The sequence below is a fragment of the Neopelma chrysocephalum genome, unplaced genomic scaffold (assembly GCF_003984885.1).
Source record: "Neopelma chrysocephalum unplaced genomic scaffold, ASM398488v2 Primary Assembly neopelma1_76, whole genome shotgun sequence".
In the NCBI taxonomy this organism is placed as follows: Eukaryota; Metazoa; Chordata; class Aves; order Passeriformes; family Pipridae; genus Neopelma; species Neopelma chrysocephalum.
Window position 1 is genome coordinate 4279674 of NW_020897737.1, and position 16297 is coordinate 4295970.

At 38.2% G+C, this 16297-nt stretch overlaps 2 protein-coding genes across 3 annotated transcripts in view; one reads left to right on the top strand and one right to left on the bottom strand.

Annotated features, from left to right (window-relative positions):
* The window catches only part of SMPX (small muscle protein X-linked), a 40354-nt gene extending 30488 nt beyond the window's left edge, over nucleotides 1-9866 (bottom strand). The window contains exons 1-3 of one of the 2 annotated variants that reach the window (XM_027688909.1): nucleotides 9747-9866; nucleotides 6139-6198; nucleotides 1269-1358 (exon numbers count right to left, since the gene is read on the bottom strand). In XM_027688909.1, coding sequence (XP_027544710.1) covers nucleotides 1269-1358; nucleotides 6139-6177 — 129 coding nt within the window. In that variant the 5' untranslated portion in view covers nucleotides 6178-6198; nucleotides 9747-9866. Of the gene's footprint in view, nucleotides 1-1268; nucleotides 1359-6138; nucleotides 6199-7397; nucleotides 7497-9746 lie in introns of those variants that run through there. The other variant, XM_027688910.1, reaches the window with a different exon arrangement.
* Nucleotides 1-16297, top strand: part of MBTPS2 (membrane bound transcription factor peptidase, site 2) — a 63114-nt gene that overhangs the window by 1962 nt on the left and 44855 nt on the right. The window lies entirely within an intron of this gene.

The window sequence follows — 16297 nt, forward strand, 5'->3', positions numbered from 1 at the left end:
GAGGAAATTCAGAAAAAACCTTAATCTGTCTGTTTGAGACAGAAAAGGAAGAATTAGCTCTTACACAACTGAACCTGACCATTTGAAGTGCCTGCTCCAAGTCAGAAGGAGCTGATGATTGGTTCAAAACTAATCTGGCTCCCTCTTGGCTGGGGCTGAATCACCAGCAGTGCCACAGCACTCCCTCCTGACCATCCCAGCTCTGCTCTGCATGAGGGCAGGGCTCCTTCCTGCCACAACAGCTTTGCTTTCCCTGCATGGCAGCAAGTCCACTCGCCCAAGTCCTGTCAGAAACAGCCTGGATGTATGGAGTTGATCGGAACCTTTCCTGCTCTTGCCTCTGAGGAGCATCAGCAGCTCTGGCCTAGCAGGACCAGTTCTCAGATGAGGGTTATAAATCCAAACTAAGCCAACTGTCCAGGAAGGCAGAAGTACCCACATTTAATTGATTTTTTTTCCTTGTTTGAAGTATCTACCATTACCTTTTTTTCCTCTATTGGTTTTAGTTCTCACTTATAATAAAAGTTAATGGTAAATAAGATGCTTTAATAGCATCCAAAAATATGATATCCGTGTTTAATCATAACCAATGTTAGTTAATGTATAAATTGGATTTTATATTCAAAACTCAGTGTCAAATACTCCCTGTAAAATATAAGCATGAAAACACAGAATTCAGCCTAAAATGGAGCATTTTCACCACTATGCAGATAAATGGGTTCTCAATTTCTGTTTTAACTTGCAAGTGTCTTCACATTCAATTTTTCCTTGTTAATAAACATTTCAAAAAGCATCATGTTTGAAAACCTGTTCCATTATTGCTAAGTTGTAACAATCAATCACACTATGGGGCAGCAGGTAGTAGCATATCCTTCCAAAGCCTTGCTATAACTTTTCCTGCTGTATCCCATCAACTCTCATCTAGACAAATACATCTAGACCAGGTGAAATCCTGGCTCTCTTTCCTAACAGCAGATGTCCTCGTGCTGTTGAAGCACAGCTACACACCTTTGAAACAGTTTAAATTCCTAAAGGTGCCTTGGCATCAAAAGCAGAACTATCATATATGAAGTGTTTAGCAAGTAGCCATTTATTTCCATGAACGATCAGTCCATGTTCAGCTGTGGTACCTAAGATTGGTATGCAGAGATATAAGATAGATTAAAAGGCTTTCTTTCATTTTATGGCAGGGATTCTCCCGGGAAAAAAAACAAACCAACCAAAAAACAAAATCAAAAAACCAAGTCAAAAAAACCTTTTGTACTTACTTCGTCCACTTCTTCAGGTGTAAGTTCTTTTCTTTTATGAGGGTGGCCTGCACCAGGTCGAAATGCACCCATTGGGATGTTAATATTAGCCTGTGAGAAGGAAATTGAGATGCATATAATGGTGACTGATAAATAAATATACAGCTGTTAAATGGCAAAACTCAAAAGGATTGGGACAAGTGTATAGACATTTTTGTGGTTTCTGAGCACTTATGTCTTCAATGCATGCATCATCACACCACTCCTGTGGGAAAGAGAAGTGCTTTCATCTCCATTTTAAAGGCAGAAAATGAAAAAACAACGCTACCTAGAAAGCTTTTGAAATTCTGCATTTTAGACTAATGCTTCCTGATCTAATGGGACTTTAAATGAGTACTAGAAACCAAAGTGTCTTTAGGCACCTGGGTCCGCTTCTATTTGGTCAAGGTCAAACAGAAAGCGAGTGCCAAAAGCAACATTTAAGTGCAAATCATCCAAATCCTACAATACCACCCAAATCACTGGACCATTCTCCCTTCCCCAATGACACCAGTTTACACCACAATTAATCACAGGTGGTTTGGAAGTACAGCCTGCCCTGAGTCAGCTTAAGCTGTAAGTGTTTAAAATGTGATTTTACCAACAAAATTTAGCGATGGTGCTACGAACTGCAAATGGTTGAACCAGCTCCAGCACCGGGCAGACCACTAGTCCCTGGCTTTAGCAAACTCCCTCCAGAATGATGCTCACACAACTGCATCAATCTGATTTTTCATCTGGGGCAGAAAGCCAGTAGCCATAACATAATTGGTGCTGATAAATAGATACCTTAAAAGTAAAGATTTTTGAGAAAAGAATGGCATGAAACACTGCTTAGGAAAGAGCAGCTGAAACGTATCCATTTCCCAGTGTGACCCAGTCCAGATTATTTTAAAAGTCAAATGGCATGATCAACTAAATGCACAATCTATACCTAGCCTTATCTTGTGATCTCAGAAGAGAAGCTACTCCTAGGAAATGTCATCAAAATATCATGACTCCCACTGGTAAAACCAGGGGGTGAATCAGTAATGTTACAGAGCAGAAATAGAGTGTTCTTGAGCCGTGTTCTTGTAGTTCACCATCTGACTGGTTTGCACTAAATGAAGATAAATAATCCCATCCTTCTGCCCAAAACATGGTCTTGCAGATCACGCCCCAGTTGGTCAACCACAGGAAAGCAGCCCACTGCTTCCAGTAACAACAACTGTTCTGACAGCTGTAATCAAATACCAAGCAAATTAAGAATCCATTTGCCAAGAAATAAGCACCTTTCCCTGTATTCTACTTACCTGTTTCCCATTACTGTATTTAGGCAAGGTGATGCTGTCATTTCAGTGGGGCTGCCAAATCTGCAGGGTCATGTATTTTATAGACAATTGGGTATTTGTTTCATAAAGCTTTTTCACTGAGTATTAGTTTAGATATTGAGAAACCTTTCACCTGCACTTTGTAACTTCCCAGGAGACAGAGCATTTTCAGCCTCACAGTTCTCAACCTATTATTTCATTTACAGGTGGAAAAAACCAGCTTTGCTATTTTTAATTTCAAGCATCTCCTCCGCCAAGCTCTGGTACCTCCAGGCAGCTTCTTTTTTTGGAATGTGAAAGTTCCCTGCACTTTACAGTTCGCACGGTCATACAAGTTTGCAGAGTTGAAACTTTAAGAGCTAAGTCTCCTTTTGGAGCTCATCCTCAGCTTGGACATTCCTTCCTCTTGGAGTCAATCAAAGCGGAAGCGAGACTCCCACGGCACACCACAGCCCTTGCATTTCCTACTGTGATTGACAGACCAACTGTGACTAAAAATGGTTCAGGAAACAAAAATGAACCACTAAGTCCCAGGCTGCTAATTAAATTAAATAAACCACTCTCTGGTCTGCTTCAGCACTTTCGCAGTATTCTGTGTCACACAAAAGCAGTTTGTACTATTTTATCTGCAATAAGGGCACTCAAATTGGAGTTTGGGCAAGATGTACGCAGTCATGACGTATTAACTTGGAAAAATGAGCATCCTTTAAGACATTAATTAAACACTGTCTGGGTCTGATAACACATACTATAAATTAAAATATTTCTAGTATGAAATGAAAGTGTGACTTATTTTCAAGCCCTTCCTGACCAGAGGTACCAAGGTCCTAAGCTGTAAATTTCCCTGTTAATCCAATGCCAGTCCTGTCCCGCAGCGGTGTAATGGGTGGGCAAATTCAGTACACCAGTGTAGGTCTGCAAGTACTGTGTTTTGCTGCAATCAGCACAAGTTTGCAGTTTTGTTTTCAAAATACATTTCAAGGCATTTGTCACCTGTCATCTGGGATGAAGATACAAACTATGAACCTGAGGAATCTCTTCTTTGCCTGCTTCTCATCCAGTAAAATGCTAAACAGGAAATTTTCTGTTCCAAACTCCTGAAGTCCTGAATTATAATTTCTTTAGACAGACTTCCTAGGTGTGATTCTTACTTTTAATTGTACTAATTAGGAAAACTATTGGGTTTGCCTCTTCCTTTGTTTTTGGAAAGTGCCTACCATATTTTGGATGTCATTGCAGCTTTTGTAATGAGTAGGTATGTGTACTTAAGTCCTCTCCTGAGGTCTTTCTGAACATACCAAAGGAAAAATATCTGTTAGTGTGAAATACAACATATATTGCTGCTTTGAATCAATTGAACTGATATTTAGAGATAATTTTTTTTTGTGTTCTTCTTTCTGTTTATGAGAGACAGGGTATTCGGATTAGGATACAACTCATGCAGCCACACATGAGTTGAGGATTGTTATGGATAAGTTCTTCACAGCATCACAGCCATTCCTAGTGTCCAGATGGATGACTAAATAAGCTGGAAAGACACTTCAGTATAAATACTTTCAATTAAAAAAATAAGAAAGAAAGAGAGGAACTGCTGAGAAAATTTAATGGAATTCAAGGAAAAAAAAACAAAACTACCAGAAAAACCAGGAACCCCCTCAGCCTTACTTCTGGGGAAAGCAAAGAGTGGTATTTGAAGACAGAAAAATTTTCAGCCAGAGCTGTACACAGCCTTTTACACACTGAGAGGGGGAGACCAGCAATTAATGTTACCAGGAATTAATAGTACTTTGGTCCATTATTGCCCCAAACTTCAGAACCAGTTGCTGCCTTTAACTCTCACACATCTGTATTTAGTGGCTTTTGGCAAGTGATGATTTTTGTGTAAATCTCGTACAGTCAGACAGAAGCCAGAATACCATGAAATACTCCAGTTAGTAAGGTGCCATTACGTTTCCATCACCAAAGCATGATTTATATTCTCCAGAGCATGTCATTCCTATTATAATAGCACACAATAACAAAGGATCATAATATATGAATCACAATGTATAAAAGTAATGTGACATTTTGAGTCATGGTTCTTCGAGTGCTCAAAATGTAACAGGCATCAATTAAAGTGCAAGTGTCTCTACTGGAGCCACCTTTGACACAATGTTTAATAGATATATTTTAAAGTTTGTGCTGTAGTTTTCCTCATGATTTAAATTACCTTTGCCAAAATTAAAGTTTCTTAAAACATTAAACTTAGTATTTAAACTTAATGCACTTTTTAAATTAACAAGTTAGAAGCATTGTTTACAAGTCATCATAAAAACAAAAAGCAGTCCATCACTACTTCTTTAAGAAAAAAAGTAAACCAAATTCATTCCTTAAAAATGTTCGTATGTGCCTATGGAATTTAAACATAAAATGTAAATACTTTTGAGCTATAAAATATCTGTATTTTTTCATTAATCATACAAACATTTCTATAGTCAGGGTAAAAGAGGGATGAAATTTGAACTGAGTAAAATCAAAATTCTGACAAAATGGCAAAATTCTGCTAATTTAACTGAATTACAGTACAGCAATTTGCATGCCTGTTGCAGTAGAGTTGATGATGATAAAGAGAATCTGCATTTTTACAGTATCTTGCAACTTCAGCATGCAGCTTAGCCACTGGATAATTAATCTTGATACTCCAATCCATTGAATTAATATTATCTCAAGGAAATACAGGACAGATCAGACTTTAGAAATTCCATTTTGTGCTTTTTATGTAAGGGAACCTGAACTTGTAAAATTTCATTGGAAATGCATTTTACAAAATACATGAAAATTCTGTTAGATTTTTCAGTTCAGGAAATATTTTGGCCTTTTGACAAGAATCATTGACAGTTTGAGCTAAATACATTTTTCATGATGCTACTTTGTGATGATGGGATAATTCTCCAGCTGTTTCTTTTACAAGTGTGGAACAACCAACTCCATCCTTATAAGCATATACCATTTGAAGAGGCATGTGGTAGACAAGAATCTTTTAAATTAAAAGATCAACTTTTCTCTCATTTTACTCTAGCTTTTAAATAAAATGCTTCTTGGAAGTTGTGGGGGTTTTTTCCCTAAAGGAATGCAGACGTGAAAAACTGCACAGTACCTATGCCATCTTTTTAGCCTATAATTCTTCCAGCGTTGTATTAACTTTGTGGAAAATCTAATAGCTGCAAGAACTATTTTTACTTATAATGCTGATCAATTATGCACATGTATCACTGTGTTTTGCTTAGCTGATTCCCCAACAGGCATAACCTAACATTGGAAAGACTGTGCACATAAGTGATCAATGAACCTACCTGATTCAGTTTTTTATGAACTCAGATCAAAATATGCTCTTCAGGTCACACCTTTCCACTGTTTTCATATCTACTAAGCTTTTTACTTTAACAGAATAATCCCCAGTTAGCACACCTATGGTGCTTTGTCTGAGTAAAAATGCACTTTGCAAAGCAATGGAGGTTGAGTTATTATTTTATTATATTAGAAACATAAATACTGTCTCTTACCTGAATGGCTTTGACATGTGACGCTGGCTGTTTTGACATTTTTAAGACAGAGGCTTATCCCTGCAAGCAAAATGGGAAAGTGTTACAGGCTCTGACATTCTGATAGCTAAGGGAGATAAGCTAGAACTTAACCCATGCTGCCTCTTGACAGGTATCCATTTCATCTGCCCATCTCCTGTTTCCATCTCAGTTTCCAAGTTGCTTAGTTATTCCTTCTGAATATCAGAAGGAGACAGAACACCTGAGCTTCTCCAATTAATCTTTCATAGCCACAAATGAAGCTATCTCTTTCACATTAAAAACAATAATGAGTAGAGATAAGGAATCTCTCAAACCTTAACAGCATTGTAAAATGAGTAAGAACTACAGGAAGCATTTGAGGATAAACAATGTATGATCATCTCTGTCGCAGTATGTATGTGGGAATTACTAAAACTTTCAGTTTAAGCCTTCTTTCAAATAAAGCATAACTTGTTAGAAAACATTTGCAAATGCAGACATAACCATTTTCTGACTCTCAAATTCTTTAATCCCTGTAGACTGAAAATTATCAAGATGGTCGAACCGAAAAATTTCTTTGACAATTGCTAGTGCACAAAGTAGCCTCTCTTCAAAGTTTTAGATCCTAGAGATTCACAAATTTTCTTTACCAATAAGATAAAAATAACAGATTTTTCCATACACTTTTATGCAGGTGGAGAAATATGGACTGTTACACTATTACTATACAATAACAAAAGGAGATACACTGAAGTAAAAAGCAATAACTTTTATTAGCAGAATATTTGAAACATCATCTCAGCCTTTTATTCTTTCACTGAGAACTAAGATTTTAACTGGACTAGACCTTCATCAAACTCTGGTTATTTAAGCATTATAATACAAAGTAAGATAGTAATACTAAAAGCTGAGAAATTAATTAATCAGAAAACTCATTGATCTCAACCAAATTACATCATATTTTTCATACTATATTTAACCTGAGACAGGAAGGGAAGTAATGAGAATAGTGATAAATGACATAGGAGAGACAGAAGAAACACACTGAGAAATTAAAAGTGTCAAAGACTTGGCTACTCCAAAGATTATAAATGTCATGTGAGGCAGTACCAAAAAAACTTATAGATAGGTTGGCTTCAACTTGGAATATCAACCTTTAGTTGTATCACTGGGACAGCATGGAAGACTTGCTCTTGCATGTTCTCACATCAGCTTTAAATCTGTGTATGATGCCGAGCAGAATTAAATGTAAAAATGACCTGCCATTAGAGGTCTCCCTCTGGTCACACTCTCAGATGCAAAGAGCACCATCCAAGCCAACACAGTGTTCAGTTAGAGGTTGTCATCTTCATAAATGGCTTTGGGTTGAAATTGCTTCCATTGAACTAATAAATCAGAAAAAAAACCATTGTGCAAAAAAACCACCAGCATTGTTTTTATTTTAGTCACTGTTCCAGTGAGTTTTAGATTGTGGTTCTATGTACACAATCTTAAAAGCAGAGGTAGTTTTTAAAACTTCAGAATTCACTTTATGGATGTAATCTTGACCACTAAAGGTCATGACAAAATTTGAGCAGATTTCAAAAACACAAAAGAATTTACTACACTGTCTCTCCTTCCTTTTTAAAAATCTTTACTATGCATAGAAATAACTGCTCTGTTAACCAGTGACTGTATTCCAAAATAAACACTGAACAATCCCCCAGTTTATTGGGAAGATAGGACTCATAATACAGAAAGCTTAATTAATTTTTCTTATCATCCTCTCCTCTTTCTAATCAAAATGGCAAACGGAAACAAAAGCACAGGAAAATAACATAAAACATTTTAAACCAAAGTGGATCTAATTCCCCACCACTGTCACAAAGGAATTCAAGCTAAGATATATTTCTTCATCTTGAATGCCTGTGCATTGCAAAAAACATTGATACACAGCTCTTGGGCCACCTAGAGATCAACAGGAAGGATTTACACTGAATCTCAGCTTTAAAACAAGCACAGTGTCAGTGCTCAGCGAGGTGCTCTGGGTTCACAAGCAGTCAGTGTTCAAAATTACTGCAATCAGACACCGGTTCCTAAAGAGGGATGCATGATACAATTGTGTAGGACTGCTTTTGGAGGAGGTGATTTTCCTACCAGATCCTGCTGTCCTCATTACCACCAGAGAAATCAGGACAACAGCAAACTACTGAGTAAAAATAGATCAACTTCTCTGGCTCTTTCCCCTTCTCTACCTTCCCTGAGTTTCCTTACAGAGTGATACTGACCATCAATCACAGGAAAATAAACCCTATGTTTTTTAACAGATGCAGCTGTTACAGAAATGATTATTTAATTTTTATAAATTCCTTTGTTCTTTTGCCATGTGTCTCAGAGAGAGAGTCAAGAGTGCTGCACTGATTGTATTAAGTTATTCCATGGAATTCCGATCAGCTCTGCAAACTTGAAAAAAATCCCACTTCACCCTTGTTTCCACAGCCGGATTTCACATGTAAGCAGGCAGAGAAATGCAGACACACAGAGCCTGTATTCCCCCGTGTCTTTTTGGCCTCCTCACACCTTACCTTTTACCTTTTATGGGCTGCATGCTGAGCCAAACTTAGAAAGCAATGGCAATGTTGGTTCAGTCTGGAGCTGGTTAATGCTAAGCTTGCCTTGCAAATTCCCTTGCTTCACAGTGAAAATACTCGAGCAGAACTACTTGTGAAATACAGGACTACTACAGTGAAATAAATCAGTGTTTTGAAGCGAGACTTTGTAAAACAAAGGACCTATCTTCTGTCTCTCTGCTAAAAATAATTTCTGACAGGGTTGCAGCAAGATAATAAGCTGACTTGTTCAATTTGCTTTAAATACGATGAGATATCATAATGCCATCTTTTGTAATCCACACAAGAGATGTACAGTAGCACACAGACAACAGAAAGAGCCCTCCCCCTGCCCCAGCTGGAAGCTGTCCTCTCCCCCCATCACACGCACGACATCAAGCACTAAGGGTATTTTGGACACAGAACTGCAGTGTATTATCTTATTAAAAGGCTTTGACGGGAACTACACTACTGTGAGACCCAGCGAGTACAATGAAAGAAGAGAACCCCCCACTTTGCAGCTTTCAGCCTGTTACACAAAAACTTACTACATGCTCTAGGCAGATGTGGTCACATTTTCTGTAATACATACATAATAATCTCTGCTATAGTTACCTGTTAAGCTTACAGTGAAAGAAACTACTCTTACTATCCAAACCCCCATGTAATATTTCACTAACAAACACAGAGAAAACAATAACCATCTACCTATGTAGTACAGTGTTCAATCTAATACACAGTTACACTTCTTATGAGTCACTAGGTATTTAAGTGACTTTCTATTTTAAATCTTTAAAGATCCCCACAGACTAAGAAGCAATAGCAATCTGCTCTGAATATGCTGATACGCTGCATGAGACATTAAAATAAGCAGAAACATACAACTATTGTAGTCAACTCACAGCAGTTATAAAAGAGTTTTCATAAGGGTCTTCCAAGTTTTTAATTGACCCCTTCAATATTAGCTTACTTATTTACTTATATAAGAAAAGTTCCAAACCGTCAAGTGAGTATGCACACCTCCTTTTGATGCTGAAAGAGGTACCTTCTTCTACCAGCTGAGGTATTGACTGTGACCCTTTTAATGTGTCTGAAATAGCTCCGATGCTTTCAGCCTGGACGGCACTCAGAGCTGCTCCAGGCTGGAGTGGGGACTCAGCAGAGAAGCAAAGTGTAAAAGGGAATTCCTGTCATAGCTTCCAGTTGTTCTTCCTAAATATAGAGTTTGATTCACTCTGTAACTTGGTCCCCTCTGACACTTGACCATGGTAAAACCAGGGCTCAACTGTCAAGTAGGAGGTGTTGAAGGAGCACACCTTTGGGTCCTTTTCCTGCCCTCCCTCTCCCTGTCATTCTGGGCTTTTCCCAAGTGCCAGGCATACAGTGGCAGTAGGTAACACATAACTCCTCCCAGGGCATTTGGGGCAGCGTGTGCCTCCCTGCTGCCACACCAGGGAAGGAAATAATTATGGAGACGTAATTATAAAGAACTCAACTCAGAGGAACTGTCTAGGGGAGATGAATGACACACCAACGTGACTGTATTGCTGCCGCCTTGGGAGCAAACTCGCACAGCAGCGGTCCTGGGGTCTCAGCACAACCTTCCTCCGTGCAAGACAGCCATAGGGGGAAGGAAGGCTTCTGAGCGTACGAGGCCATAGTGGCCAGCTGCTGAGCTTTTGGGCATGGGGATGAAGAAAAGGTAAAGGAAGAGTGTGTGTGTGTGTGCGCGTGTGAGCGAGTTGCTATAGCTCGTGAGGGAACTGAAACGTTATCACAGTCATGCTCATGTGGCTGGAGTGCTGTCCTCAGTGAAGGCTAATGAGGGAGATCTGTCACAGCAAGTTGTGCGTGGGGCATATCCTCATGTTTTCAATCACAGAAGTGCAGATTCCTGTTCATTGTATCTTCACAAGAGTGAACTTCCCTCTCCATCACTCCTCTGATGTACCTGTTTTCCACCGGACCCACAACACTAATGGTGACAAGAACAGTGTCATTATGGGCAACACTGTATTGGCCACTTGCTGCTACTCTTTGCCACTTTTAGGAGAAAATCAAAAACTTTCAAAATTAGTGCCAAAGACATTTATCATAGAATCACAGAATCATAGAATGGTTCGTGTTGGAAGGGCCCAACACCCTGGCCATGGACAGGGAACCTTCCACTATACCAGGTTACTCAGAGCCCCATCGACAGGGAACCTTCCACTATACCAGGTTACTCAGAGCCCCATCCAGCCTGGTCTTGAACACCTCCAGGGATAGGGAATCCACAAACTCTCTGGGTAACCTGTTCCAGTGCTTCACCACCCTCACAGCAAAGAATTTCTGCCTAATATCTAATCTAAACCTATCATCCTTCAGTTTAAAGCCATTTCTCCCTGTCCCATCACTACACGCCCTTGTGAAAAGTCCCTCTCCAGCTTTCTTGTAGCCCCCTTTAGGTACTGGAAGGTGTTATAAGGTCTCTCTGGAGCCTTGCCTTCTCCAGGCTGAGCAACCCCAGCTCTCACAGTGTGTCTTCACAGAAGACGTGATCCAGCCCTCTGATCAACTTAGTGGCTCTCCTCTGGACTTGCTTCAACAGGTCCATATCTGTCTTGTGCTGGGGACCTCAGAGTTAAACACGGTTCTCCAGGTGGGGTCTCACAAGAGTGGAGTAGAGGGGGAAAATCACCCCCCTCGATCTGCTGGTCACATCTGTTTTGATGCAGCCCAGTATGCACTTGCAGTGGGCTGCAAGTGCACATTGCCACGTCATATTGAGCATTTTGTTCACAAACACCCCCAAGTCCTTCTCCTCTGGGCTGCTCTCAATCCATTCTCTACCTAGCCTGTACTTGCGCTTGGGGTTGCCCTGAACCAGGGTCAGGACTTTGCACTTGGCCTTGTTGAACTTCAGTAGGTTCTCACAGGCTCATCTTTCAGGCCTGTCAAGGTCCCTCAGCATGACAACTACTCATAACAACTAGCGGTTGGGATAGTGATTTCAGAGAGGATCTCCCTTGACTTTAACTCATTTGACCAAACAGTCTTTTCATTTCAAGTATCTCAAAGAGGAATATGACCAGTCAGACTGCTTCATTAAGTCTGTGACTCACTCTCTGCTGCCTTCTTTTCCAAAAATATTGTCATCTGGAAGCCAATAAAGCTGATGACTTGTAACATGGTCTTGAACACGAACTTATTTCAATTTATATTACAACAATTATATTACAAACTAGCTCTGGAATACACAGTTCTTTCTTCCACATGTCATTAATTTAGCAAAGGTAGGCCATTGTTTAGATTTGAAAATAATTTTGCAAATATGCCTAAGAAATACCAGCTCAACGCTGTTTCCTTCAATAAATTTTCATAGCAGTGACAAGTAATTTAATAGATAGTCTTAGTGATGTGTACACAGGAAGATAATCTACCTCTGTCACATACCTAACACCCATAAACTATCACACCTGAACTGTATTAAATTGTGGAGATAAAAGGAGAAAACTCAAATGTTATCAATAATATCAGAAAATGTAGATCTGAGTAGATTTTGAAGGGAAAGAAAGCCACTCAGCATTATTTTGCAGCATACCATTACCTTTGAATAACCTCTGGGATGCACAGCCCCATGACTTGCAGATTCATCTGTTAATATATGCAGCAGATGATTTAGTAAGTAAATAATGAGGCATATGTGCATTTCAGAGGAGGGATTCATCTGGCAAGTTAGGGCCATGTACACTGTCACACGTAGCATAGAATTATTATGCCTTGTGTACAGAAATCCAATATATTTATTTTAAGTATGATATCCCAATATAGTTAAAAACAGACTTTTGTTTCATTCCTAGAAGCTTGTCTAATTAACACACTTCCTGGAACAGCTTATTAGTTTTGAAAGTGAAGTTGATGGTTAACAGAAATGTGTATGTATCTTACTTCTCGACTGAGATATTTCACTGCATAATGTCAGAATTGTTTTTCTAAAGCTGTCACTACTTAATATGCTTACTTAAATGTTTTGCTTTTGGAGAAGCCTCATGAGTGCAGATAAAACTTCCCTGAGGATCCCAAAAGAAAAATATTTTTTATATTGTAGTCCAAAATGTTTTTGTGTAATGCAAACAATTGAAAATGCAAGTTAACACAGGAGCAGTCACAACCTCAGCTCACTTGAAATAAGACTTTTTTTGAAGGAAAAAGTTAAAAAATACATTTCTGGAGTTTTGCTTTAAATTATCGAGTATGATATGATAGCATATCTTTAGCAATGCAAAATTTTGCTGTCTTAATTTTAGCTCTGTAAATTACAGTTAAGAATAATGGGTCCACAATATTAAGTATTTTATTAATTTCTTCCTATGTCTATCTTCATTTGTATTTTTAATGAAGAATATGAAAACTTAATTTGCAGGGCAACTAGTGTAACTATTCTCTTCATTCAACACACCTAAATTATTGACTAAGATTTAAAAACAAGAAACCTGCTATCAGACAGATATATCGGAGGACTAACACAGAGAATCCTGAAAAAGCCCAAACAAACCTACCATCCATTTTCTCACTCACTCAGGTTCTATTTGTACTTTTGGCTGTTTTCCCTTAGTAAAGATGTATCTACTCCATGTAACAATTACTTGGCACATAAGCTTGATGAAAGGCAGAGACTTTTAGCAATGGTACCCAGTCACATGAGGTTAGACAGAACGACAGAAATTAAAAATACAGTGGAGCTACCAATTTTACCAGTCATCATAGTCCATTCTTATTCTTGCTTTAAACTGAAAATAATTTTGAATCATGGATTGCAGAAACAATATCAAACCTCAGTAATTTTGTCAAAGGAAAATTGTTTCAGGAAGTATTATTTAGTTTTCAATTGTTTCTCCACATTTTGCCCAATCTTTATTTCTTAATATCAAGAAAAAAACAAGGACTTTCTCTTGAGTTTCAATTTGTACAGTTATGCCAACAGTGACATCAAGCTATTTAAATAATGAATGACATAAAATAGCATGCAAAAATGTTTGCTGTTATCTAGTGGACAGGAAATAAACAAACATATCTGAATTAGCTGATTTTGTTTCTGTGACATTTCTGGGCTGCTAAATATTAATTCAACTCCTGCATGCTCCCTTTCCTTTCCATGGAAAAGCATCATGATTATTATCACAGACTGTTCCATAGAGAAATAATTAGCCTTGTATTAAGAAGATGGTCTCATTAGAGGCTGCCAGAGACCTTGTTCTAAATTTCAGAGTTACAGCATCATTAATAGTGTTGTTAGCATCATCTAAGATTTTGTATTAAGTTCTGAAATCTGCATTATGAATGTAATCCATATAAATGCTAGAACATCATAGCTTTGACCACTATTACCCAAAAACCATATTCTCTGTTGCTTTCTATTGTGTAAAATTCTTAGTTACCAAAATGTTTTGGGTAACTGAAATGTGATGATGTTGTACAAGCAACAAATTTGTTTCTTTTTTCCTGGTAAATTTTGACCAGTATATCTGGCAGAGGTGACACTATAAGAAAGAGCAAGGGTAGTGGCAGATTTATAAGAGAATGTGAAATTTAAATGATATGCTGAATTCTGTAAACATCCTATCTGCTATAATGATTCAGCATTGTTTGGAAAAGATACAAAAAACATGACACTGTACCATCTGATATTGTTCTTGGCAAACAAGTTCAACAAAATAGGAACTGACTAAATCATTGGTGAAATTTTGAGCAGAAAGGCTACTCATTGTTTTCACAAGTCAGGATAGTTCAAATAAGCATCTACTATCTTTTTCAATCCCATCACACTCTTATTTTGATGATGGCCATCCCTATCAATTATCACATCAGCTGCACACTATTAGCTCTTGACTTCAGATTAAGACCTTACCTGATATGCAGTGAGGAATTTTGCTGTTGCATCAATTTGACCCAAAGATGCATAAGAACTAAGAACAGACATACCAGAGGATGTAGGGACTCAGCACCACAGAAAGTAATTTATTTCTCTCTTGTAATAAAGCTTGAAACAAAACTGCAGTTGTGCAGGTAATCTACTCACATGCAGCTATGGTCCTGCTGTGAGCACAATCATCTGATCTGTAACTAAGAGAACAATGACTAAATTAATCTGATTCCTCATCTAAATGGCATATTAACAGGAAAGAAAGACATGGTTAAGACATGAAGCATCTGTGGTAGAAAGACGCATCCAGAACAAGGGAGATGAGGCAATGGAGGAAGCAGAATTTCAAGGACTTTATAAAGAAATGAACGTCTTAAGAGAAAAAATGACCAAACTCAAGGACAGCTGCACCAATCTGCTGCATCATGTGAGATTGATCAGTTGCTATCTTTGGTTTGTATCTGCTGTACAGAAAATAAAACATGAAGATTGTTAAACCATTGGTAGGAAGATTTTTAAAGTTTGAATCAATATCAGGACACATATCTTAGTTCCCATGAGTCATAAGGAAAAAATATTTATCTTCTCATACCTCCAATGTTGTGAAAAATAAGGCAATTAGGAATGAATGCTTTCCATGGTGAAGATATGAATAAATCTACTAGTCATATTTATCTATCCAGTAGTCAAACATGTTCCATATCAAACCTTATTTTTATTGAATCATATCTGCTACAGGAACATTTTTCAATCATCTGTGGTCTCCTGCCATACAAATATTGTAGATGTTCAGAGACAAATTGCCAAAAGAATTCAGTGTTGGCACAGAAAGACCAGTAAAATCCTCCAGCTGCTCCATCAGGAAATGATGTTTTCTGATACAGTATCAAATCTCAAGGATCAAAAAGTATATAAACAGTTTATCTTTGGAAATTAGACAAAGTAGTTTTTAAAATCTTCACAGTTTACTTTACACCCATATGAATTAGAGTTGTGGACAGGCAATATCTTCTATACAGGAATAATAACAAGTCTGGCAAAAGAAACTATATTAAGCTGTTTCACTCTGTCTCCTCTGGCTGTGCAACACAGTCCCTTTGAAGCACAGTTCAGTTCTTGAGATCTGGACTTAAAACTGATGCTTGAAAATCATCTGTCTTGGAAATGACTTTTGAGAACTGTAGGCTGTGCTGTGTTTCCTGTGCCCACCATCAGTGAGGTGCTGGCCATTATCTTTATACTCTGACAAGTATAAAGATAAACTGATTATTTATTTTTATTAGAAAGAAAGGAAATGTTCTTAGCTCAGGCTCCTAACATAAAGTGATCTATGTAAGGCAGAACTGTTTTGTCATGGATAGTTCACAGGTGCACTGGCTGACAAGGGGCAGAGGAGATTTGTAGTACTGGGACACCAGTTAAAATTAGTTTATCCCCTGTATGGAGGGGCTATGCAATCATGAAGCTGCTCTCCCTTGTCCTTGAGGCAGAACAAAACCAGTGCTGGCTTAATTGACTGCTATGCTGCATGATGAAGCAATTCAGGAGCAATTCAAGAGCTGCTTCAGCCATCTGTACAGTCCAGGCAGACAGTTACAGTGATATCCTCAACAGTTCATCCTGTGCAAGACGTTCCAATTGCTCAGAACAGCCAAATACCAAATAT